Source organism: Aethalodelphis obliquidens, unplaced genomic scaffold, assembly GCF_003676395.1.
Source record: "Aethalodelphis obliquidens isolate GAN/ISIS:26980383/991018 unplaced genomic scaffold, ASM367639v1 scaffold25, whole genome shotgun sequence".
Lineage (NCBI taxonomy): Eukaryota > Metazoa > Chordata > Mammalia > Artiodactyla > Delphinidae > Aethalodelphis > Aethalodelphis obliquidens.
The window spans coordinates 13,384,445-13,410,587 of NW_020837969.1; the positions used below are offsets into that span (position 1 = coordinate 13,384,445).

General features: G+C 43.7%; 1 protein-coding gene and 1 long non-coding RNA gene across 16 annotated transcripts in view; one reads left to right on the forward strand and one right to left on the reverse strand.

Moving 5' to 3' along the window:
- Positions 1 to 97: 97 nt before the first annotated feature.
- Positions 98 to 1,326, reverse strand: LOC113628768 (uncharacterized). The gene is made up of 2 exons (XR_003436235.1): positions 1,214 to 1,326; positions 98 to 724 (listed from the first exon to the last, which is right to left on the reverse strand). It is a non-coding gene; the product is annotated as an uncharacterized LOC113628768 (long non-coding RNA).
- SNX25 (sorting nexin 25) overlaps positions 1,247 to 26,143 on the forward strand; it is a 108,648-nt gene continuing 83,751 nt past the window's right edge. For 3 of the 15 annotated variants that reach the window (XM_027122630.1, XM_027122629.1, XM_027122633.1), the window contains exon 1: positions 1,265 to 1,838. In XM_027122630.1, the coding sequence (XP_026978431.1) occupies positions 1,473 to 1,838 (366 nt within the window). In that variant the 5' untranslated portion in view covers positions 1,265 to 1,472. Of the gene's footprint in view, positions 1,839 to 26,143 lie in introns of all 15 variants that reach the window. The other 12 variants (XR_003436232.1, XR_003436233.1, XR_003436231.1 and 9 more) reach the window with 9 other exon arrangements.

Below are 26,143 nucleotides of genomic sequence, written 5' to 3' on the forward strand. Positions count from 1 at the left end.
GAATAAATATCCACTAAATAGTTTACTTTGTATAAATGTTATATATTTTTTCCTCTGTTGAAACGACAGATATTGCTTATAGAAAAACCCAGTATAGTCACAGTATTTGAAAATATATTTTAATGCTTACTTTTCCTAACTATGTCTCCTGGGAAGCAGGATATAACTCAATTTATTGAGAAACAATAGCGCTTTTAAACTGTTGAAATTCTTCATGACTGCTGCATGGAGAGAGTTCTGGGCTTTTGCTTTTTAATATTTCCCGTATCCTTCTCGGCTTCTCTCATCTGTTTACCTCTCTTTCCCTTTCTTCCCCTTTCTATTGTTGATTTGCCCTCTCTATCACCCCCTTTTAAATTATCATTAACGTCTTTAGAATTCCTTTATTCATTAAAGATACATCTGCTGCTTTGCTGGAGTTCATAATTTCTAGTATTTCGCATGTTGGCATCTTCTCAGTAAGCATTATCTGTATATTAACGCTGGGACCATGATAGGAGAAGAAAATATGTACTCTCAAAATTATCTGGACTACTTTCACTTGCGTGGGTAGTAGCGTTTGTACTGAATCGTCGGCGACAAAAATACAGGGACTTGGAGCCAGTGACTATGGCAGCTGTGCACACCCTCTGGCACCAGGCAGACTTTTTTGGGCCTTTCCGTCAGTAGGAATTGCAGGCTTCATCTACTGCTCCACATTTGTCTGATTCCGTTCCTGAGGCGGCTGCGTGGGAAAGGGAAGGTTGTTAGAACTGTGTTAAAAGTGAGGATCAGGAACGGTTGCCTATTTAAATAGCAGGTGCAAACGGCGCAGAAATTTTGCGGGCTGTAAGCATGCGAGGAGGTTACTTGTCAGTGATGCGCGGGGAGAGGATTAAGGGATCACCTGAGCTCGAGAATTACAAACGCTTCTAACACCTGCAGCAAAAATGTCCATCAACAGACGGTATGCTGGGGGAGGGGCGGGGAGGAGCGCAGGAAGGCAGTTTTCGCCGGGATTGGTGGCGCCCCTTCCCCGCTGGGCAGCGGCGAGTCGGACCCCGCCCCCGCACCGTGGGTGGGCGGCCGGGCGGGGCGGGGCCGGGCACCTCCCAGCAGTCGCTCAGCCGGCCGCTGTGGCTCTCCGCCCCCTTCTGACACGCACTCCACGGCCGCCCCCGCCCCCGTCCCCGCCCCCACCCGGCCGGCTCGAGTCCCAGCCGGGTCCGGCTACCTGGGCACGCCCGGCCGGGCAGCTGAGGGCCCGGCGCCGCGTGGCGGCGCTGAGGGGTCGCCGAGAGGAGCTCCGCGGCGTCTGTTGGAGCCGTTCCCTCGTTGGGCCGCCGGCGAGGGCATGAGCGCGGACTCCCTCTGCCTCCAGAGCGGCGGGAGCGGCGAGGGAAGGAGGCGCCGCTTGGAGGCCACCGTCCAGGGCAGCGCCGGGGGAGAGCAGGGCGGGAGATGTGCCTGTCCTTAGCGGCCCAGGAAGCAGCATGCACCCCGAGGCCACCGACAGCAGCGGCGCCGGCCTCACGGAAGCCCCGGGCGAGCGGCGGCCGGATTCCCGGGAGGACGCGGCAGCCCCCGGGGGCCCTGGCGGCGGGAGCTGGCGGGCGCCGGTGGCCGTGGCCGCCCTCGCCGCCGTGCCCCTCTGCTTCCTGGGGCCCGGCTGCTGGGAAGCGGGAAGCGCGGGGCCGGGCACCGTCCTGCTCAGGCTCAGCCTGTACCTGGGCTGCGCTGCGGCCGCCTTCCTGCTGGGGACCTTGTTCTCTCTGGCCTGCCGGAGCCCGCGAGCTCCGCCGCCCGACTTCGCCGCCGCCTGGAGACGGCTGGCCGCGGCCGCCCGCCGCCCGCCGGAGGTGAGTACGGGTCTCCCCGCCGCCGCCGCCGCGCGCGCGCCCGCCCGCAGCCTCGCCCGGCCCGCCCGCTTCCGGCGCCCGCCGCCAGCTCCAGGAGGGCCGGGGGTCGCGGCGGGCCCGTCTTCTCGGCCCGGCTCGGCGGACGCCCGAGGGAAACGGGGCTTGGGGTGGGCCGGCCCGGCGGGGAGACGCTCGCGTCCCCTCGGCCCCCGCGCGGGGCGGGCTCCGGGCTCCGTGGGTTTGCCGAGATGCACGTTAGTAGGCGATGTAGTTGCTCGACACCATCCTCATTTCCAGCCTCGGTTGTTGAACAATCCTTCCAGACCTTCGCTGTGGCTCTGCAGCTAGCGAGTGGGAGCGAGGGGAGCGCGGCGGTCGCTGTACGCAGGCGCTGCGCCCTGGGCTGGTCATTACCTTGGGTTCCGATAACCGTTCCCTGTCGGGATGACTTTATGCCCTTTTACAGACGAGGAAGCTTGACGCAGAGGGGCTGACTTGGCTTAGGTCACCCATCCGGTACCTCATGCCCAAGCCTGGGTACACTTTTTACCACGCTGTCCTGTTTTCCACCATGTTAAGTATCGCAGTTTCAGTGATTAGGAAGGGGATGCCCGAAATCACTGTACTTTGCGTCAAAAGGAAGGCTATCATCAGTGAGGTGTGGCGATATAGTAAAGAACGGTGGTTATATAGGGAATATAGGGAAGGACAGTATTTTAAATGAGCTCTTCGCTTCCTTAGTGCCAAACCACTGCTTCCCCTACCTCCCAGCATCCGTCTCACCGCCCTATAAAAGAAACTTGATTCTGTCGTAGCTTGACTCTTCCTGCTTGACTGAATGATACTGTCATTAAACTGAAATTGACCAAGAACTCTGGGGTAAGGGAAATAGCAGTGGCTCAACTTCCTAAGAATATTTGTTGGAAGTGTCATTACCCCCTGGGTTTTGTGTTTGCTTATGATATGACTTGCTTACTTTTTTGTGAAAATCATCACACTCTTAACCAAAAGTACCGTTTCCTCAGTGTGTCAGTTCCGAATGCAGAGCTGAGATAATGGCTGAAGGGTTGTAGGTAAAAGAGTGGGGCATCCTCACTGTGTAAGCTGAGCAGCAATTCAATATAGTAAGGAACAGGAACTTCTGTTTTCATAAGTAGTCTCAAATTACGTAGTTGTGTTTATTTCTCTTAAAAACCTTCACTCAGCTGTCCATTTTTTCATATCTAATTTAGCAAGACTTGGTGAGTAGGTGTATTTTTCCTCTTGCTTTTTCTCTACAATGATAAAAAAAATAAAGATCCCAAGATTTTACTAGTTGGTTTATCGATCTGTGAATGACGTTAGAATTCTTTAGAGTATTGTAAGACGTTGTAATTCATTCAGGACGTATTTATTGAGTATTTTATGCCAGCCAGGTATTATTTTGGAAGCTGGGGTTGAATCAACAAGGCAAAAGCCCTGCTTTCTGGAGACTGTATACTTATGGGGGAATCAGGCAATAAATAAATGGAGTTACTTTTGGGTAGTGGTAAATGCTTAAGAAACCAAAAGTAACTAAGAGTCAAAGTGATTAAGAGTGCCTGATATGTGAGGGCAGGAAGTTTAGATGGTGGGGTCAGGGTCAAAGCTGTAGGATTGCAGCTCACTCTGAGGGCTTGGAAGCCTCATGTTGTGGGTTACCTCCCCTTTTCCTGGAAAATACATCCCCTCAAACCTCCCAACTCACTTGTACCTCTGGTAAAACTTGGGTTATCATCCGGGAAGGTGCTTTAGTAGAGGAAGCAGAGAAAATACTACATTAAAGGTGACAGAAAATGAAGCAGCATGTGTAATCTCTCATGTATACTACCCGAAGATTTCAGGCAGTAGAAGAGGTGAAGTATGATTTAAGGAAAGTAGATTATTGGTCATTTCTTTTTGAATTCAGATTTCTACAATGTTAAATAAGAAAATAAGTACACTAGGATGTTTACTTTCTAGGTTGTGTTACTTAGAATTGAAATGCATGTTATTCACATAAAATTATATATATATATTTATAGTACCAGTCAGTTTACTCAAGCCTTTTGTTGTGCTGTATTTCCAATAATTTATGCTTAAGGTTTTAAAACAATGTTCTTTATGAATGGAAGCATAAGCATGTGGTGTAGTATAAACTGTCCTTTCTGTGGTGGTAGGAGCTGGACCACACCGGTCATCTAACACAGGTGGAGGGGAGGCTGTTTTGGAGTGAACCAAATGGTGCCTCTTACAATACAGTGACTACTTCACTACAGAAGTTTTGATTCAGCATTAAGAAAAGAATCCTCATTTGTTCTTACATATTTTGGGTTCTTCTAGTGTCAGCTAGACGTGTCAGACATGGGGATCTATCCTATCTGTCCATCTGTCCTTCCTTCTCTTTCCTTTTTTTTTTTTCCTTCTTGGCTTCCTTCTATAGAGGAAAAAAAATGCATACACTATTAAAAGCAGGCAACCAGAGAAGCCTAAACTAAAAGGGAAAAGGTGTTTTCATGGCTAGGAGTGTTCAAATGCTCCTGCATGCTTTCCAAGGTAGTTATTGGCTGTCAACTCTATGCGGTTAGGACTCATGACTGACACCTTTTGTGAGTGTTTGCTGATGATAATGAAGAAAATTATGTCAGTGTGCGGTCACTAACTCTGTGCTTTCCCCCTTAAGTTAATCTAATATTTACTGGGCGTCTCTTATGTGCAAGGATTTTGATTTTACTTGGCTGGGAATCACTATTGATTAAAGTGGTAAAACTAAATTTTCATCTCGGGTAGAAATAACATCCAGTGGTATATTCAGATGGCAAAAACTTGTGTAAGGTCAGAAAGGTTGACGGTAAAGTCTTGACAGTTGCTACCTGGGCCCCACTTTAGAAACACTTGGGCTTTTTGTAGGCCAGCCGACTGGAGCTGTGATGCCATGGGGCTGGCTTGCTCCTGGGCAGCAGGTGCTAGCCCGCCTTTGCTGAGTACGCTGCCAGAGTGTGGTGTTCCGAGTCCAAGGTCGTAGTTTGGTCTTGTGCCAGGCCAGTTAACTCATGCGGACCAAGAGCCTTAGATTCACTAGCCACAGTTACTTGACCCTAGCACATGATCTAACCAAGGCAGCAGTAAGAAGAATATGGGAATAGTGAATCAGTAGTTCAGAAAACTTATTTTCATTCCTGGACCAGCAGGATCTAAGTGCATCTTCATAGAATGGAAAAAAGGGAAATAATTTCTTACATTTTGGCGATAGGAATAAGAGGGAATAACTTCTTTAAATATCAATCATGGGCTTCCCTGGTGGCGCAGTGGTTAAGAATCCGCCTGCCAATGCAGGAGACACGGGTTCGAGCCCTGGTCTGGGAAGAGCCCACATGCCGCGGAGCAACTAAGCCCGTGCGCCACGACTACTGAGCCTGCGCTCTGGAGCCCACGTGCCACAGCTACAGAAGCCCGCGTGCCTAGAGCCCGTGCTCCACAACAAGAGAAACTACCTCAATGAGAAGCCTGCGCATCGCAACAAAGAGTAACACCTGCTCAGGGCAACTAGAGAAAGCCCGTGCGCAGCAATGAAGACCCAACCCAGCCAAAAATAAATAAGAAATAAATTTTAAAAAGTCAATCATTCACATAATAATTATGGATTTTTCTCTTTTACATTGTAGTTTATTAGATACTTCTTGATTTACATCCCATTAAGTTAAAAAATAAGCTGTTAACTAATGAGGATTGGAGGGCTGATGCAAGAAAGTCCACAAGTCAGGCGATTAGTAGCATATGGGAAACTGAGGTCCATTGCTATGTGAAGAAAACATTAAAGACTTTTCCAAGTTTAGACAGATAGCAAAGTTCAAGAAGTTCATCAAATCTCTTACATTTACTGAAGATCTGGTGCATATCTGCTTTTCTGATCTCGTGAGATCAGTTTTGGCCTAGTTAGTTGCTGAGTGTCAGTGCCAGGCACGTAAGTAAGTTCTCTGTAGATGGATTTTTGTCCTGAATGAATGGATTATTGTTTGAGATGAGAACAGACTTGAGAATCCAACTGACATTTTTAGATTTGAAGTTTCAACCACAGTTCCCTAGAGAAGGGATCATAGTCTTGCAGTAGGTGTCACTAAGAGCTTCGCTAATTGCTTTCTGTTAAGTGCATGGCAGTGTTTTTAGTGTTGGGGAGGAATCAAAGGTGAACAGACTCTCCCTGTTCCCATCCTCTCAGGCTGAGTAGATTAGACTGATAGGGAAGACTGGAGGGGAGAGCAGATGTTTATAGAGACAGTAAAAACATTCACACAGCAACCTATGGTGCCACTTGGCTTGGGTAGGACTTCTAGAATCCCTAAATGAGTTCTTTTACCAATACAAAAGTGCTTTTGAGTAAAACAAACTTGATTTAGTTACTCGAGGGAAAAAGGAAAAGAAACAAGACTTAGGGAGACTATACACAGCCTCTTTGTGACTTCCCTTTATTATGCTAATGTGATAAACTAATCCTCAGTAATTTGATAGTGGATAGTGGCATAATACACTTACTGTCTTCAGAATATTTGATTGTATTTTGACTGGGGGATTTAAGTCATGGTGGCTACTGGGAAAAATGTTTTTGAGGAAGTTGGCTTTTGAGACCCCCTTAAATCTACCTAACACTGTAGTGTAAGGTTTGTTTGCCTTAAATTCATTCAAATCATAATTTTTAAATTTAACTTTTTATGCAGGTTATACAATCACATGGCTTTAATAAAAACACATATAACAAGATATGCAGTGGAAAAAAAATCTCCCTTCCTTATAGGCAGCCATTATTAACAGTTGATTATTCTTCCAAATGTATATTATGTATATACAAGCAAATACAAATATGTACTCAAAAACGGGACCTTTTGATACCTATAATCTCTTGATATATAAAGTGATTACACATAAAGGAAAATTATTTTCTGTATCTTTATTATGAAGGAACTATTTCTAAGAGTTAGTAAACATAAGTTATATATGAATAGTGATAACTTCAAAGTAGGAAGCTACAATACACGATTAAACCTGAACATAAAAAAAATGCTCATCAAAACTAGCAAATGTATTCTAAGAAATGATGTGTGTGTTTTTGAATTTAGCAAAACTGTCTGAAGGCGGCAATATATATTTTCACAATTTGTACAAAACCAAAGCAAACCCAGCAAATCGTTTTAGAGACTTTTTGGGTTTTGAGTTGCCGGCGAGTGTATGAGATGAATCCTCGGAGGTAGGATTGCAGAGGTAGTTTGGGCCAGGTTGTGGAAGTCCTCAGCTGGGAGAGTAGGGTTGGATTATAGTCTGTAGTTGGGGCAGCTACTCACACTTTCTGAGCTCTGGAGTGTAGCATCAGAGCTGGGCTTTAGAAATGTTAAATGGAAATGTGATTGGGAGGGACTCAGGAGAAACACTGATCAGTTGCAGTGATAAAAAGTGAGAGTTAATGAAGCTGTGTGAATGGAGTCTGGAGGCGAAAAGTCAAGATTGAGTGAGACGGTTCTTTCATGTTAATTATCAGTAGTTATTACAGATTGGTTCAAGAATCTTTTCTAGAGTATCTTAACATTCCCTCTAAATAATGAATTCAAGCCCCAAACCAAAGGGTCCTACTGTTGATTCACAAATGTGAAGACCAAAGTCTCCAAGCTTGAGTGGTCTGCTTGGAGCCTAAATTCTGGTCATTCCCAGGAAGCTTATTTCTAACTCCCTTGAATCTTAAGCTGCTTTTGCTTTGGGAACATGCTGCAGTGTCACCTTAGTAATTGAATGTTGCCTTCTTAAAAATATCTTAGGTTTCATTTCCTAACCTTATCATTTTGGGGGTAGGAAGTGCCCTAGATTCCTTAGAATGTATGAACCCTGTGCAGTCAGAATAGTGCACACAATTGTACTTAAAAAAAGGTGACTCAGCAAGTTTGGTGCTGAGGGCTTAGGCTTTAGAAAAGGAAGTGTCTGTAGAAGGCTGTTAGTATTAAAATGATGGCATACAAACTTGCCTTTTTTTTTTGCAGCTTTGCTTTTGAAAGACTTGCAAACTTGGAACTTGTATTTTTACCAACTTCACTGTTAGGTCACTTTCTAAATGAGGGTTGGTTGTTTGGGTGGAGATGACATGACAGGGGTAGATAGGCAGCCCTTCTCAGGGACTCTGCTGGGTACCCTGGGGGGCCAGGGCTTGGGTTCAGTTACTCACTCCTACACCCTCCTTTAGTCCTGGGGTGTGTTATTTAGTTTCTCTAAGCACAGTGGAGCTTTCCAGAAAGCCCAGCGGGGTTTGGTTGCATTTTGGTGGGCTTTTCAGCTCAGATGCTGCTTTGAGAGAATGCAGTTAGGAGAGTGAGCTGTGCCAGTCTGTCCCCAGGGCTGGCCCGTGCTTATCAGTGACTCTAGGCACTGGCCAGTCCTGGTACATTTGTCAGTCAGCCTGGGGTTTCCATGTATGAACACCATGAGCTGGATGTAGAGGAAAATGAATATGGTAACTCCAGGTAAAATGCCTCCGAGGCCAAAGGGGAAACCGGAATGAATAGTACATTTTTAGAATAAGACACTGGAACTTGTTTAGGTCACTAAGATCTGTTTAGTAAGCTTTCATTTTAGTGTAGAATACACTTCTTGGAAAGTTGGATGCATTTTTAACAAATACTCATTTCTAAAGTTACCTGAATTTCTGTAGTTCTCACCTACCTTGTATGTGTGAGTGAGTTTACATTAATAGCAGTAACTCAGATTGTCTAGGGTTTGCTCCTGTCTGCTCATGCAGGACCGCATCCCGCAGCTCTCCCCTCGTTTCTGCCAGCCCACAGGCAGTATTTATATGTTTATGAATATGTTCACTTATGTTCTTCCGTTCCTGGTGCCTGAAAAACATTTGAGAGAGCCTTCTTTATGTCACCCGTGCCAGTCTGTGAAAAAGCACATTTCTTTTTGGGCTACTGCTGTCTCAGTCCCCTAAAACTGGATATCCAGGCATGCTTGGTTCTTCTGTTTTGTTTTTGTTTTTCTCCTGAGCCAAAGCCACTTTATGTGCTTTTTGGAAGTTGAGAATGTAGCCTTGTTTCTTTCACTCGGGTATACTTAAAATTTTTTCTTTTTTACCGTGTAATAGAAGCTGAGGAGCTTACGTCTTTGTTTGCATCTCCTGTGAAGACAGCCCCATCCCTTTTGTCTGGCTGCTTTCTGTACCTGGCTCAGAGCAGCCCCTGGGGTCAAGCTCGGGCTTTCTCTCCTAGCTCCAGAGCTTTCTCTGTCTCCAACCTTGAGCGGCTACACACAAGGCACCTCCCAAAGGCCTCTTCCTCATATACAAATATACTCCAACAAATATACACCTGAGGGCCATGTGCAAACCCTGCCAACTTGTTAGGCGTGGAATTAACACCTTAAACATCCCAGAAATTGTGACGTGTTTTTCCTGAGTCACAGTTGTTAATCTCATATTCCTTCTGATTTTTTTTCCCATTTCACTAAACCTTTTTGAGATTGCAACCCCTAGATTAGCTCAGGAGGTTGCTTTGTTTTCTAGATTTTAATTTTGATCATCCTTGAGGTCCCATTTTTGGAAGTATCTCACTCTTAGGCGGGCTTCCCTGGGGACCCCTGCAATAACCATCTCTACACGGAGTCGAGATTTACTCCTCAGGCTTAGACTCACTTATTCAACTGCTTAACTTGACCTTTCCACGTGGTACCCTCAGTGGTGCCTGAAACTCAACAGGTCCAAGGCCCCATCTGTCTTATGATCAGTGTCTCCGTCCCTCTCCCATTGTTCCTTGCATCAGTGACTAAGCACCTCCGAAAGTCCTGCAGCCAGAAGCCCGAGTCCTTCCTGACCTCTCCTCCTTCCTCCCCACGTGCAGTCCATCCTCCAGACCTGTCTCCTTACCTCTTGAGTATCTTATGTCCATCCACTTGTTTCCATCTCTCCTGCTTGGTCCCAGCTGCTATCATGTGCCTCCTAGGTGACTGCAGTAGCCCCTCAGTTCATCTCTCTGCCTCTGTGTCAGCTCCTCCAATTCCTTCTCTTTTTTTTTTTTTTTTAATTTATTGATTTATTTTTGGCTGTGTTGGGTCTTCGTTTCTGTGCGAGGGCTTTCTCCAGTTGTGGTGAGTGGAGGCCACTCTTCATCACGGTGTGTGGGCCTCTCACTGTCACGGCCTCTCCCGTTGTGGAGCACAGGCTCCAGACGCACAGGCTCAGTAGTCGTGGCTCACGGGCTTAGTTGCTCCGTGCCATGTGGGATCTTCCCAGACCAGGGCTCGAACCCGTGTCCCCTGCATTGGCAGGCAGATTCTTAACCACTGTGCCACCAGGGAAGCCCCAATTCCTTCTCTTAAAAATGCACACCCAGTCCAATCCCTCTTCTGCAGCATGTTTAATTAAGAGCCGTCAGCTTCCTGTTCTTGCCAGCTCTCCAGCCTGGTCTCCTGTCATAATTACCTTCACTTCTCATGCTCTATCCTCAGCCCTCAAAGTGCCAACCTTGCTCTTTGGATGGCAACTTTGAACATCACTTGCTCTGCCTGGAGCCCCGCTGCGCCCTTACCTGGCTAACTTCTCCTCAGTGCTCAGCCATCACTTTTGCAGAGAGGCTCATATATTCTTGTGGCACCGTAGAACTTTTCTTCATTGTACTTAGCACAGTTGTGATTTTATACTTGGACGTTTCCTTGTCCGTCTTTCTCATTAACCCTTGAACTCCATGAAGGCAGAAACTCCCCGCTGTGTCTTTAACATCTAGCATGATTAAGTAGGTAAGCAATAAATATGTCTTGAGTGACTGAATCCCTGGGGATCAGTAGAGCATAGGCATAAAGAGAATGGTTCTGGAGTCAGCCAGTTATTTGAATTTGAACCTGGCTCTGCTTTAATAACCCTGTGACAGTGGGCACTTAAGATTCCTAAGCCCCAGTCTCCTTATCTGAAAAGTGGAGATAGTAAATACCTTAAGAGGTTGTTTGGAACAATGTGATAGTATTAGAAAATACAAATACTAGTATTTGTAAAAGTGCTTTGAATTAGAAGGTGTTAAATGGTAGATGTTACACTTTCACCTTTTTAAAAAAACTTTTCTATAAGAATAAAGATGCAGCTTCAGAAAAATTACACAAAATAAACATATAGTTGGATGAGTGATTATAAAGACAATACCCTTGTAACTCCCAGAAGCCCCCCGTATCTCCACCCCAATGTCATTCCCTTCCCTTCCACCTAAGTAACGCCATCTTGACTCTATAATAGTCACGTCCTTGCGTGTTGGTACAGTTTTATCAGTCAACCATGCATCCGTGGACATTATGGTTTAGTCTTGCCCATTTGAAAAAATTAAGTCTTCCCAGTATCCTTTTCTTTTCCTTATGGGTTAGCTATTGAAGAACCTGGAGCAGTTGTCCTGTAGTGTCCTATAGTCTGGATTTTGCTGGCTGCATATGAATGATACAGCTCAGCTTGTTCCTTCCTCCTTTGTATGTCCTGCAAATTGACACTGGACCCAGAGGCCTGATCAGACTTGTGTTTGACCCCTTTGGCAGGACTGTAGGTGGTGGTGTGACCTTTCATCGGGAGGCACATAATATCTGGTTGTCTTTCTTTTTGTCATGTTAGTAGCTGTTGATCCTCAATACCTGGATCTATTAATTTTTGGGGGGTGACAAATAGGGATGTTTTAATTCTGTTATTTGTCTTATTTATTGGTTTGAATATTTTTTTAAAAGAGACATTTTTCCATCATCTACTGTTTGGTTGCACAGTGGTACAGTTCCTATAGAAAAGCAGGATAAATGCTAGATTCTTTCCCATTATCAGTTTTACAAGATAATGAGTTGGTTCCCCATCATCCTCTGAAGGTGACCAATTAGTTATGTGTTTAAAAAAATATTGTGAACTCGTGGATTTGAATGTATTTGATGGGTTTCAATTAATTGTAATTGTTATCTTTTTTGAAGCTTAGGCAGTCCCATCTCTGCCCAGTGGGAACCTTTTCAAGTTAGCTCCTGAGTCCTTTTGATATGACCCTACTAAGTCTGAGAGTTTTCTTGCTATCTGGTATAATAAGATATTTCAGGTTCATTTTGAGCATTTTCTGCTCACACCTGGAATTAGCCATTTCTCCACAAAGAGCCCTGATTTCTTTTAAGGGAAAATAGTATTTCATGAACTCATTCTGTTTCAGTTCTGAGCAGCACAGCCAGACTCAGAGCCAACTGTTGGGACTTCACCTGCTCATTTGTTTGTAGGGTGACCAGTTGTCCTGGTTTGCTCAGAACTGTCTTGGTTCTAGCACTGAAAGTCCTGTGCCCCTGAGAGAGTGGGGGACTCATTCTAGGTGTTAGGGAGGCTCATAGCTGTTGGTTTGGTCATTGTGTCTTGGCCTTCTCTGTGGAGAGGTTGGAAGAAATATGTATGAGATCTGTCTTTTGCAGAGAATAATCAGTAGTTAGATTTATATACTCTATGTCTTTTTCAAGACAGGTAACACTTAGTTTGAACAGTGCTTTGCAATCGTCTTTGCCATTCGCTTATGATAGCCTATAAATTGACATTGTTTATGGGTTCAGGAAAATGGTTTCTATGGCCTCAGTTTGATTCATTTTACTCTAACCCATGGCTGTGAATACAGTGGACCAATAAATGCACTACAAGAGTCATAATGTGAATGTCATAAAGTGAATGCCTTAGTAATTGCTATAGCTAAACTTAATATTTATTGCATTTACTGTATGCAGGTGCATATATGCTTTACCCAGTTAAATTTTTATATCTTCCACGTGAGGTAGGGACTGTTAATCTCATTTTACAGATGGGAAAACTGAGGTTTAGAGAGGCTAAATCATGTGCCTGGAGCAAGTGGAAGAACTAAAATAAACCCAGGTCTTTCTTATTTTGGAGCCTCTGTAGTTAACCATTTTATTACCATTTTAATTATTAAACATTAGTTTGGTCTAATTTAAAACCTGATTCACGTTTTAAAAAACTTGGGAATCTTTGGGCTGGTTCTAGGATCTGTTTAGGAATTAGTGTCACGTTAGAGGTCTCAGAATGATGTCACAGCTGCCCTTTCTGTGCTCATGGTAGTCATTGCTAATCAAGTAAGGCAGCTTTTTTTTTTTTTCCCCCCGAGTCTGGGTGAAGCCTCAGAATCCTTTTCAACATAGCATTCCAGGCAGCCACTAAAATTTTACTAGAGTTGAGATATAATGTGAGACCCATCTGCCGTTCTGAGTGAGAACCTCGTAGAACGGCAGTGAAGCCTCTGGGGTCCCATGGCACTTTTTCTGTGCTACTCTGCTGTCACTATACTGTATCATAACAGTCAGTCATACATTCTTTTCATCTGTTCTAGGAAAAATCAGTTTTCTACGCTATGATCCATAAACACTTAATTTCAGAGATGCTTTTAGGTATACTGCAAAAACAGAAGAGGCAGGATGAGAGGCTTGCGGGGGCGGGGGGTCGCATAAATTTGAGAAACCAAGTTCTTGAAGCTTTACACTGTGTATTGCTATGCTAACGTTGTGAGAAATCCTAGTAAATGAACCTGTTTAGCTGTTTTTTAACCCAGTGCTTTCTAAACATGACTTATACCTGTATCCCTACTTTTTTTTTTTTTTTTAAGCAACAAGGAGTTTTATTACCTTAAGAAATGATATATAACCCAGAGGTAGGGCAGGCTCCACGTGGGAATATCCAGCCTCAGCACCATCTCTGTACCTTTCTTAGCTCTGCCCTCCCTGTGGGTGCGCCTGATGCCCTGGCTAGTGGCTAGATGGCTGCAGGCATTTCAGGCACCATAGCCACACAGGATGAGATCTAGATGGGGAAAGGCCCTTTTGGAACAAGGAAAGTGTTCTTAGAAATGAAGTGGCAGTGTTCCCTTCGTGTCTATTTGGCAAGGTTTGGGCGGGTACCCGCCTGTATGGAATTGTTGGCTGCGGGAGGGGACCATGATGCTGTGACTGGCCTAGCCAGTCCTTTAAGGAGGAAGGAAGCAGTGGAGTCATAACAATGAATGTTTCGCTTCATAGCCAAGGTTTTCAGGATAGGAGGATGCTCTCTTTTTAGCCTTTCACACCTTCACTTACTCCTCACTTTAACCAAGCTTCTCGCTGTTTCTGAATTTACCTTTATGGGGTGTACGTGTTGCACCTATGGGCCCCTGGGAAGACCTCTGCCCCCATTTCTGCACATTCATGTCTTGTTAAAGACCTAGTTCAAGCTCTTCCATCCGGTCAACTCTACCACGCTCTTCAGTTCTGCCCAATAAACATTTGTGGAGGGAGGAGAGGGAAAAGTCAGGTGAATTCCAGGTTTCTGACTTGGGTGGCTGAATGGACATGGTCCACGTGGGCAGGTTTGGGATGGTGGAAGGTGAGGACGTAAGTTTTGACCATGCGGATTTTGAGATGCCTGTGGTTATGTTCAGCCTGCACGTAGGCTTGCAGCTCTGCCATTAGAGGGAGAGATGGGGGAACAGGTCTGGTGGGGGTCAGTGTGCACGTGTAGTTAAAGCTACAGGTCCATGAGACTGCCGAGGGTGGCCTGCCGTGGTTGAGAAGCAGCAAGCTGAAGGGCAGGCAGAGGAGGGAGAAGGACGGTGCACAGGAGAGAGAAACCCAGAGAAGCCAAGAGAGCAACAGGGACCCAGTGGCCAGAGGTGCTGGGTGAGGTGGGGGGAGTCCAGAAAGAGGGCAGGGAAGTGTCCTTGCATTTGGCCCTGGACACCTGTGCGGATGGTGTCTGGGGAGGGCAGCGTGGACGTGGGGCAGATGTGGTATTTATCCTCTCAGGTGAGGGGTGGGGGACAGGTGGGGAGGCTGAGGCGGGGTGCACGGTGCCCCCTGGGAGCTTGGACGAGAAGGAGAGAGGGCGGCGTTCACAGGTGCGTGTGGTGCTTGTGCTTTGGGAATTTTTGTTGTTGAGGAGAGATTTAATCACATCTTTGGGTTAAGGAGGAAGCTTGAAAAGTAGAGAGGGAAATCCCAGAGACAGGATGCTTGCTAGAGCAGTGCCCAGGCCGACAGGACCAGAGCACTGGTGGAGGGTTTAGGCTTGAGACTAATGGGAAAGAGGTAAAAGTGGGAGCAGAGAGAGAAGCTCACAGGCAGCCGGCAGGGAGCTGACATGTTTCAAACTGGGTTGCCTCGACTGTCTTGGTAACTGAGAGGCAAATTAATTGCCCACAGTGAGGAGGATGGCATGTTGAGGTAATTTTTAAGACAGGTGGAAAGAGCTTCGGTGAATCCTTTGTGACTGCCCCAATTTATGTAAAATGATTGCTCTACTCCTGTATTAAAATAAATCTTCCAAAGAATAAAACTTCTCAGCTTTTTTCAGGGGTCATAATCTTTTGTCGTCACGACCACTTAGTGGTGTTTCTCAAGATGGGGTCTAAGGATTTATAAATAACTTAGGAATTCTTGCTAAAAAATGCTGTATGTCAAAGACACACCTTATAAACTTTCTGAATTAAGAATCTTTGTGGGGGGAGGGAGGAATAGGATCTAGAAATCTGCATTAGAACAGATTCCCCAAGTGATTCTTGAAAATGAGTTAGTGTATTTTCAGGCAGCGGATGGGGGCCTCCAGATGTCAGCAAGGGCCGAGGAGACTCGGAACCGCGTGCGGTGTCCGTGTCTGACGGACCCACACGTGAGAGTCAGCGTTGCTGCATTCTCTCTGCTCAGAGGTAGAGTGGCTGCCGCACTAAGGCTTGTCTTTAATACCATGTTTCTCATGAGGGAAGGTTTTATTCTTTGAATTTGAACACATTTATTTTAGATAGAAACGGAAGAAAGAATTTTTATGATCTAGACCTAGGCTGGGGCAGATGATTTTTACTCTCCAGTTAGGAGGGATGTAAAAACCGGCCTGTTTGAATTGTATTTTTGGTTTTTTTGCAACTAGTAGTTTTATGGCAGTAATCCATCTCACGCACCTCAATATCTTGTACATGTGTGTTATCCGGGCCACTGCCCAGAGCTCAGCTTTTCGCTTCAAGGGAACTATGAAAATAGAAATCCCGCTGGAATTGGAATCAAATTACCAATGTGATATTTTTCTAACCAGGTCCTAAATGTCTTATCACCAGTTTTCATTTAAAAGCCAATCAACAGATTTAATAAGAATGGTATTACGGTATCCAGGACAGTAACAGAGTTTTAAAAAAAAGTGATTGCTTTCATTACTAAAGATCTCTGTGAAAAAAAGCAGTTCTGTGTGACTCATTGAGTTGTTGGGTTACATGATAGCTTTGAAGCAGGGGCAACCACTCTTCTACATTTATATTCAGTGGTTTCAGTGCGAACTCTTATGAAATGAGAATAATTTTTGTAACTTACTTCAGTACGTATGAACTTCAAAATTCTTATGAAATGATCTCATGGATTGGTTGTATATTTGAGTAGCTGTTCTCCTGTGACCTGGACCAGAGTGTGGAATGTAGAGGAGATACCAGAATGGGAAGAATGTTAGAATTCCTAAGCAGAGCCTGCCCCATTGTTAGAGCTCATCAGTTACTCGATTATGAGCTTCTGTTCCATCAAGGATAGATTAAGCCCCTTGAGCACAGAGAATGTCATGTATTTACCTTTGTCTCTGGTACCCAACTAAGTGGCAGATGCACAGAGTCCTTAGTATGTGTGAGATGATTGAATGAGTTGATGGAAATGTGATTCATATCTTGGAAACCTCTGATTTCCCTTATGAGCTCAAAATTACAATGGAAGCCAGTGATAAAATGGCTACAGAATTTTTATTCCTACAGACCTTTGCAGGAATGCAAAAAGCTAATGCCAGTTTTCAGTGATCTTTCCTAAGCCAATGTGCTTTTTCTTCATTCTTCTCCCCCAGCCCTAGTCTCTGTTCTATATTTGCCAGTTTAGACAAACTGCTGCTGCCTGTATACTTTCAAGTGCATGTTATAATTTCAGTTTCCAAATCTGTGTCTGGTTTGAAATATACTTAAATTTCCCTTGTAATCAAGTGGAGTGTGTTTTCTAAGGATCTTCAGACTTGAGTCCTTGACATTAGAAATGAAGCACATATTTTCTTCCCACGAGTCTTAATTCTTCCAACTGAATGGAAAAACAATCCTTAGTATATTAGCCTATCTCAAGAAATACCTCTATTGATCAGTTAATAGAGATTTTGCATTTGCATTAATAATCATTTTTCTCTTAGAAAGCAGATTAATCACCAAGAAACATTAAAGGAATCTGCTTGTGATACTAGTCAAATCTGAAAGTATGATAGGTCATAATACTAATCACGTGTAATATAACTATAATCACTCTTTGATTAACATCGTAAAAAATTTGGACTAAGACTTTTGGCACCATAATAACAATCTATATTTGAATACTGTTTTGTAATGTAAAAAAACCCCTTTTACGTGCATTATCCTTCTTGAGGTGCATAATAATCCTTTAGTATAAATAGGGCAGACATTACTTAAACTGAATCTCAGAGAAATGGACATGTTCATTATAAGCAGCAAGAAAATGGCAAAGAATCAACTATCGCCTACTTTTACCTGGGTCTCAATTAACTGCTCTTGCCACTATCGTGTGATGTCATATGCTTTTGCCATAGTAATAATAATGGGGTTATGCTCCATCCTGAAGCACATTTGAGTTTCAGGTTTGTTCAGAGAAAAGATCTGGCTGATTTCATGCCCCGTCATGGGATCTAGTCTCAGGATCTATCCTGATTATCTTTCATTGTAGAAATGGAAACAGAACCTTGATTCCTACATCCGCATGCAGGCAGGGTTGGCCTTCAGCCTGAACGCAACAATACTTCGATAACTGGAGTAATAAGCTACAGAAGCTACTGATAATCTAATTTACCATTGATCTCTTGCCAAGTTCATTTTAGGTAAAATCACGATAGAGATTTATGCTTCCGGAGACCAGAGTGGTTTACTTTACTGTGTAAGTATCCCTGAGGGTAGAGAAGGCCCTGACCTGCCCGTGTGGCCATCACTCATCTCCCCACCTGGAAATAAATACCCTGCAGTGTTGGGCTTTCAAGGCACGTAGGTTAGTGTTGGTTGAAGAGTCTGGAAAGGGACTTTTCCTGTTCAGCTTTGCATAGTTTGTGCTTCAGTGTCCCCTACCCCCCACGCCCTGTTGTCCCTTCAGTTTCTCGTTGGCTGATAGAAGACTCTGCTTGAAGCACATCAACATTCTCGAGGCGCACAGTCCTTTGCAGTCAGAGTCCAAATCCACTGTATGGTTCACAGACACTTTCAGTATTTTTTAGAACATTTTTGGTGGTACTACACTTAGATCAATAGCATGGAAAGGAATATGTTTTTCATTTACAATGGGAAAAAATGGTGAGGCCAAAGTAAATACGCAGTAGTTATAGTTAAATTACAGTATAAGTCAGTCAAAATAATATATTCCAAATCTTTCATTACATAAAAGATGCTCATGATATAATATTGAGCATGAAAAACCAGGTGCAGAACTGTGTGAGTACTGTGATCCTGATTTCTTCAAAAGGCTATGAAAATAAGGGCTTCCCTGGTGGCGCAGTGGTTGAGAGTCCGCCTGCCGATGCAGGGGACACGGGTTCGTGCCCCGGTCCGGGAGGATCCCACATGCCGCGGAGCGGCTAGGCCCGAGAGCCATGGCCGCTGAGCCTGCGCGTCCCGAGCCTGTGCTCCGCAACGGGAGAGGCCGCAGCAGTGAGAGGCCCGCATAACGCAAAAAAAAAAAAAAAAAGTGTATGAAAATAAAAAAACACCAATAGTAATTTTTATAATTAATAATGTGTTGTCAGGCATTGTTTAAGTGCTGCATGTGTGTTAACTCAGTTAATGCTCGTATCAACCCTAAGAGGTAGGTACTGCTGTTATCTTTGTTTTACAGATGAGGACATGAGGTACAGAAAAGTACGTTGTCCAAAGTAAGTAATAGTAAGGATTGGAGTCGCTAACTAGGGGGAAATGGACCAAAATATCAATAGTGATTATCTCTGGATAATGGTGTTATCAGTTGATTTAATTTTGAATTGCATCTATAATATAGAATGTGTCTCTACACTTGATATAATTAGAAATAGTATTTTTAAAAGAAATTGAAGCATCTTTGGAATCTAGAAAAACCATATGAGAACATTTGTAGGTTTGAATTTCAAAGAATAGCTTCTCCTAATATCTAAAACAGAAATTATTCTTAATTAAGAGGGGTAAAAACACACAAAACCACTACTTTCTGTCAATACAGTCTCCCTAAATGATAACCTCTCAGTATATGTTTGACAAATTTCTTTTAGCGATAAGGAGAACAAGACCTTTTCTAACTCATGGTTAAACATTATATGATTTCAATTTTCTTAAATTTACCAAGGCTTGATTTGTGACCCAAGATGGGATCTATCCTGGAGAATGTTCCATGTGCACTTGAGAAGAAAGTGTAATCTGCTGTTTTTGGATGGAACGTCCTATAAATATTAAATCTGTCTGGTTTGTTGTGTCATTTAAAGCTTGTGTTTCCTTATTAATTTTCTGTCTAGATGATCCGTCCATTGGTATAAGTGGGATGTTAAAATCCCCCACTATTTTTGTGTTGCTGTTGATTTCCTGTTTTATAGCTATTAGCATTTGCCTTATGTATTGAGGTGCTCCTGTGTTGGGTGCATATATATTTATAATTGTTATATCTTCTTCTTGGATTGATCCCTTGATCATTATGTAGTGTCCATCCTTGTCTCTTGTAACATTCTTTATTTTAAAGTCTATTTTATCTGATATGAGTATTGCTACTCCAGCTTTCTTTTGATTTCCACTTGTATGGAATATCTTTTTCCGTCCCCTCACTTTCAGTCTGTATGTGTCCCTAGGTCTGAAGTGGGTCTCTTGTAGACAGCATATATACTGGTCTTGTTTTTGTATCCATTCAGTGAGCCTGTGTCTTTTGGTTGGAGCATTTAATCCATTAACATTTAAGGTAATTAATTATCAATATGTATGTTCCTGTTACCATTTTCTGAATTGTTTCGGGTTTGTTTTTGTAGGTCCTTTTCTCCTCTTGTGTTTCCCTCTTAGAGAAGTTCCTTTAGCATTTGTTGTAGAGCTGGTTTGGTGGTGCTGAATTCTCTTAGCTTTTGCTTGTCTGTAAAGCTTTTGATTTCTCCATCGAATCTGAATGAGATCCTTGCTGGGTAGAGTATTGTTGGTTGTAGTTTCTTCCCTTTCATCTCTTTAAATATATGTCACTCCCTTCTGGCTTGTAGAGTTTCTGCTGAGAAATCAGCTGTTAACCTTATGGGGATTCCCTTGTATGTTATTTGTCATTTTTCCCTTGTTGCTTTTAATAATTTTTCTTTGTCTTAATTTTTGTCAGTTTGCTTACTGTGTGTCTCGGCATGTTTCTCCTTGAGTTTATACTGCCTGGGACTCTCTGTGCTTCCCAGACTTGGGTGGCTATTTCCTTTCCCATGTTAGGGAAGTTTTTGACTATAATCTCTTCAAATATTTTCTCAGGTCCTTTCTCTGTCTCTTCTCCCTCTGGGACCCCTCTAGTGAGAATGTTGGTGTGTTTAATGTTGTCCCAGAGGTCTCTTAGGCTGTCTTCATTTCTTTTAATTCTTTTTTCTCTATTCTGTTCCACAGCAGTGATTTCCACCATTCTGTCTTCCAGGTCACTTATCTGTTCTTCTGCCTCAGTTATTCTGCTAATGATTCCTTCTAGTGTATTTTTCATTTCAGTTATTGTATTGTTCATCTGTTTGTTCGTTCTTTAATTCTTCTAGGTCTTTGTTAAACATTTCTTGCATCTTCTCAATCTTTGCGTCCATTCTTTTTCTGAGGTCCTGGATCATCTTCACTATCATTATTCTGAATTCTTTTTCTAGAAGGTTGCCTATCTCCACTTCATTTCGTTGTTTTTCTGGGGTTTTATCTTGTTCCTTCATCTGGTACATAGTCCTCTGCCTTTTCATTTTGTCTATCTTTCTATGAATGTGGTTTTCATTCCACAGGCTGCAGGATTGTAGTTCTTCTTGCTTCTGCTGTCTGCCCTCTGGTGGATGAGGCTATCTTACAGGATTGTGCAAGTTTCCTGATGGGAGGGACTGGTGGTGGGTAGAGCTGGGTGTTGCTCCGGTGGGCAGAGCTCAGTAAAACTTTAATCTGTTTGTCTGCTGATGGGTGGGGCTGGGTTCCCTCCCTGTTGGTTGTTTGGCCTGAGGCGACCCAGCACTGGAGCCTATGTGCTCTTTGGTGGGGCTAATGGTGGACTCTGGGAGGGCTCACGCCAAGGAGTACTTCCCAGAGCTTCTGCTGCCAGTGTCCTTGTCCCCACGGTGAGCCACAGCCACCCCCCGCCTCTGCGGGAGACCCTCCAACACTAGCAGGTAGGTCTGGCTCAGTCTGCTGTGGGGTCACTGCTCCTTCCTCATGGGTCCTGATGTGCACACTACTTTGTGTGTGCCCTCCAAGAGTGGAGTTTCTGTTTCCCCCAGTCCTGTTGAAGTCCTGCAGTTAAATCCCGCTAGCCTTCCATGTCTGATTCTCTGGGAATTCCTCCTCCTATTGCCAGATCCCCCAGATTGGGAAGCCTGACGTGGGGCTCAGAACCTTCACGCCAGTGGGTGGACTTCTGTGGTATAAGTGTTTTCCAGTTTGTGAGTCACCCACCCAGTGGTTACGGGATTTGATTTGATTGTGATTGTGCCCCTCTACCGTCTCATTAGGTCTTCTCCTTTGTCTTTGGATGTGGGGTATCTTTTTTGTTGAGTTCCAGTGTCTTCCTGTCAATGACTGTTCAGCAGTTGTGGTTCTGGTGCTCTCACAAAAGGGAGTGAGCGCACGTCCTTCTACTCCCCCATCTTGAACCAATCCATGGTTAAACATTATAAAGCACAATCCAGGAAACTGATTCTGATCAAACCAGGTTTCGTTTGGATACTTAAAAACTTCACCAGTGATAGAAAGTGTAGAGGCACATACGCAGTAGAACATCTCCAGGACATGGACACTTTGCTCTCTGGAAAGTACAGCCTCAAAAGCAAAAATGCTTTGGGAACACTGTGTTCTATTATGTAGTGTCTTAATTTTGGTGACTTAAGTTTCAGCCCTTCTGTCTTGCTTTTGTTTCCATTATACCTTTACCTTCAGAAAACCAAGAAATCAGCTGTTAAACCAACCAGCTGATTAGCCTCAACTTGTCGCAAATTGATTACATTTTGAGCTTTATTAGTGATAATAGCTGTACTTTGCTATATGTGCCAGGAATACTGCTAAATTTTTTCCCTGAGCCAGCAATTACAGACCAGATGCCCAGCGTTCCAATGTGGCTCAGGATTTGGTCCAAACAGTGTAAGCCCACAGTGTTTGGAATAAAATGAATTACTTGGAGATATGATATAAAATTCTTGATTTCCGTTTTTTGTTGGAAACAGTTGGGACCCCGAGCAACCCCCTTAACTCGTTTATTTTCCTGCCAGGCTCTTGCTGTCTTGTTTCTTTTTTGAACCCCTGCTATTATTTCCTTTAATTCTCTGAGGTGTTATAAGCCCACTTCAGCTAGAGAGGGAGTGGCTGCGACAAGGACCTACCATTAGTAAGAAGTCCTGTTGGACTTGGGAGCCCTCATAATTCCTCACGATGGCCACTCGGCTTCCATTCTGACATGACTGCTGTCATTCATGTCACAGCCTTTCGTCAGGGTCTTCCTATCTTCCTCAGAAGGGATATGTGTGGGTCCTTTGTTTCTTTGGTTTTGATTAAATTATTTTTTGAGGAGGAGGCAGAATATGGTTGGTTTGAAAGGAGCCATGGTTTTGAGAATAACATAGTTTAAGAATGAGAATATTAGTCATGAGATCCTGGTAGACTGTCAGATGCTGAAAATACTTGGAAACACTCGGCCACGTGACAACTCCATGTGGATAATGATGATTGGGGGTTTGTGTTTGTTTTCCTAACATAAGTCACTCTTTCAGTAGCTTTACAGGAAATTATACCCATCACTCCTTCAATTGCTTTTCCTTTTAAAATAAACCAAAATAAATAATTTTTTTTATTATTGTTGAAGTGTATAGCAAAGGAGAGAAACACTTGTTTATTTGAGTAGCTCAGGTAATAGGCATGAAAGGAATTACCAGTCATGGATTGGCTGTTGTAGCCCCAACTCTGCTCCCACAGCAAGGAACACAGTAAGCAATGTCATCCTTGTAAACAGTGGAAAATGAGGTGTATGTCTCAGCTGGATTCCAGATCATTCCTGGTTGTCTAGTTGCTAATGGTGTCAGAGTACCCAGGTCTCTCCAAGTGGATTCTCTCCGAATGTTGTTCCCTCAGGAGAGGGTGTCTTTACTCTGACACAAAGACAGTTTGAGTGTATCATGGCTGTAGACTAACAGCTGACGTTCAGGAGTAAACAGAAAGCTGATATGTACTCAGGAAAGGGTTTGTTGATATGGCATCTGTTCCTTGTTGCTGAGAATCATATATCAGAGAAGAGCTTTCAGGTTTTGCCCTGTCTTTGGAAAACGTTTTCTTTGGTTTTTATTTATTTAGTTTTTGGCTGTGTTGGGTCTTCATTGCTGTGCGCGGGCTTTCTCTAGTTGTGGCGAGCGGTGGTGCGCGGGCTTCTCTTGTTGTGGACCATGGGCTCTAGGCACGCTAGATTCAGTAGTTGTGGCTCACGGCCTCAGTAGTTGTGCCTGGTGGGCTCTAGAGCTCAGGCTCAGTAGTTGTGGTGCATGGGCTTAGTTGCTCCGTGCATGTGGAATCTTCCTGGACCAGGGCTCGAACCCATGTCCCCTGTATTGGCAGGCGGATTCTTAACCACTGCGCCACCAGGGAAGCCTGGAAAACGTTTTCAAAATGAGCAATTATATGTTGAGGCTGCTCACTTTCTCTCCCCAGGGAACTCACTGAGTGATTAAAAGTGATCTTGACAAGTTGGTTCTAAGCTAGGTTTACATCTTAAAATGAAGACAGGTTTCATTTATTTTAATTAAGTAAAAAATAAGGTGTATTTTTTACATGGCAGGGGTTCTGGTTCACCAAACTCCCATCTATCTTAATATTGGGATATGGAGGCCAAACATCAGATGAGGGTGGACTGCTCAGACTGTACTCGAAGTCCTCAGTTCTGGATCGAGTAGTGAAGACTTCTGTCACTTACCCTTTGTGACAGAGGGAGAAGGATGCCCATTTTTCTCTCACCTTTCCTAAAACCAGCATTCTTAGGAAAGTGGTTGTCAGGAAGAGGCAGGCTTTCCCTGAGGGATGGGAGGGACCTGCGTAGTGCAGAGAGGGAGGTTAGCGTTTGCTGTAACACATCTTTTGGGGAAGTCTCTATCAGTGTGGAGTTCCTTTTTTCAAACCTATAAATGGAAGGAGAATGAAGACAGGTTTTGCTCCACTGCCCTCTGGGCCACAGGAATGCACATGTGCCTCTGTTTTAGTGCCGGCCTTCTCCCTTTCTTTCCCTTCCTCCCCTTCTGTCTCTCTTTCTCCACCTCGGGATAATGATTAATTAGTGAATTCCATCTCTGTGACCTGAAAGAAAAGGAGTATGTAGTGACTAATCTACACTCATGTAGTAGTTTAGTCATGAGGAGATTCTGGCTCCATAAATGTTAAATCCTTAAAAAAGGAATTTCCATGCATGGTTACCCAGTTACTTTGGGCCCGTGATGCTTTCTTTTATCTTCCTGTTCTCCTTACTTACAGACTCGCCATCAGGCTGTGAGGATGGGACAGGGCTGAAGAACTGTTTTTTCTTTCTGTTAAGGGCCAGTGACCCCCTGAGGGATGGGGTGCAGGGAAATCCAAAATCAGTTTGGAAAATGAGATGGAAAAAATAATAGCGCTTTTAGGTAAAGAGCCAACATAGAAAACGTTATTCTCATATAAGCTTTTTAAATTAAAGAGAGTAACGGTCTAATTCAGATACAGTGAGTAGTGACAAACATGTTTATTGTAGGTATTACATCTAAGTATGAAGCAGAGAGAGAAAAGAAATATGCAGACAGGTGGCAATAATTAGTAAAGCCATAACTAGGGAGAGAAAGAAAAGATAAAAAGTAAGAAACTGTTTTGAAGGAAGTTGTAATGATAGACACAGGAGCTCACAATATGCTTAGATGTGCATGTGCTGTCGTATTCACACCTGCTTCTCTCCCAGCCCTTAAAGACAGTTTCCATTTTAAGAACCCAAATTCAGGAACTTCTCGATTAAGCGTTGTTTGGCTGTGGTTTCATCATCCGGTTAGTACTGTGCCTGAAAACTGCCATACCTATATTTGGGAAGCTATAACAGACTGCCGAAGACTTGAGAAGTTGTGATTAAAGTTATTTATCAGTATAGCGCTCTAAAAGTATTAACTCAATTAAAATTTTGTCCCCAGTTCATAAGTTGTTGAAATATCTGCCTGATGTTCTAAAAAGCACTAGAATTTAAAAATTCTTCTTATCTCTTTAACTTTTTTCTTTCACAAACTAAAATTTTTTAAATTGCAGTAAAATGTACTGACCCCTTAATTTTATAACAAGCTACTCAAGAGACTAGAAAATGGTTTTAAACGCATGAGAGTATATTTCTTTTAGGAATAAAGTGGCTTTTGTCTATAGGATTATGTATGATTAAAGTTTTTTTTTTTTAAAATGATTCCTTGGGAAAGTGTTGAATGTTATATGTTAATTTGTAGCATGAAGGGATTCTTGAGGCTTTTAAAAGTGTTTCAGCTAAGGAATCTCAAGACTATGGCATTTGGGACTTCCCTGGTGGCACAGTGGTTAAGAATCCGCCTGCCAGGGGACAGAAGTTGGAGCCCTGGTCCGGGAAGATCCCACATGCTGCGGAGCAGCTAAGCCCGTGCGCTACAACTACTGAGCCTGTGCTCTAGAGCCCCCGAACCACAACTGCTGAGCCCATGTGCCACCACTACTGAAGCCCGCGTGCCTAGAGGCCGTGCTCCACAACAAGAGAAGCCACCGCAATGAGAAGCCCCCGCACCGCAACGAAGAGTAGCCCCCGCTCACTGCAACTAGAGAAAGCCCGTGCGCAGCAATGAAGACCCAATGCAGCCAAAAATAAATAAATAAGTAAATTTATTGAAAAAGACTATGGCTTTTGTTTTTTAATAACAGTGATCACAAAAATGGTTGATACTCTTGGCATTTGACCCATGGGTAGTGTGAAACTAAGCCAAGGACTAGAAATTCTCTGCTCATGGTCGGGTGGTCCAGGGCCATGGGGTTGTTTGCAGCTGTGTTGGGGTGGTCTGCCCAAGAACAAAGGGATTTCCTCATGCTCATTTACTGGATGAAGGT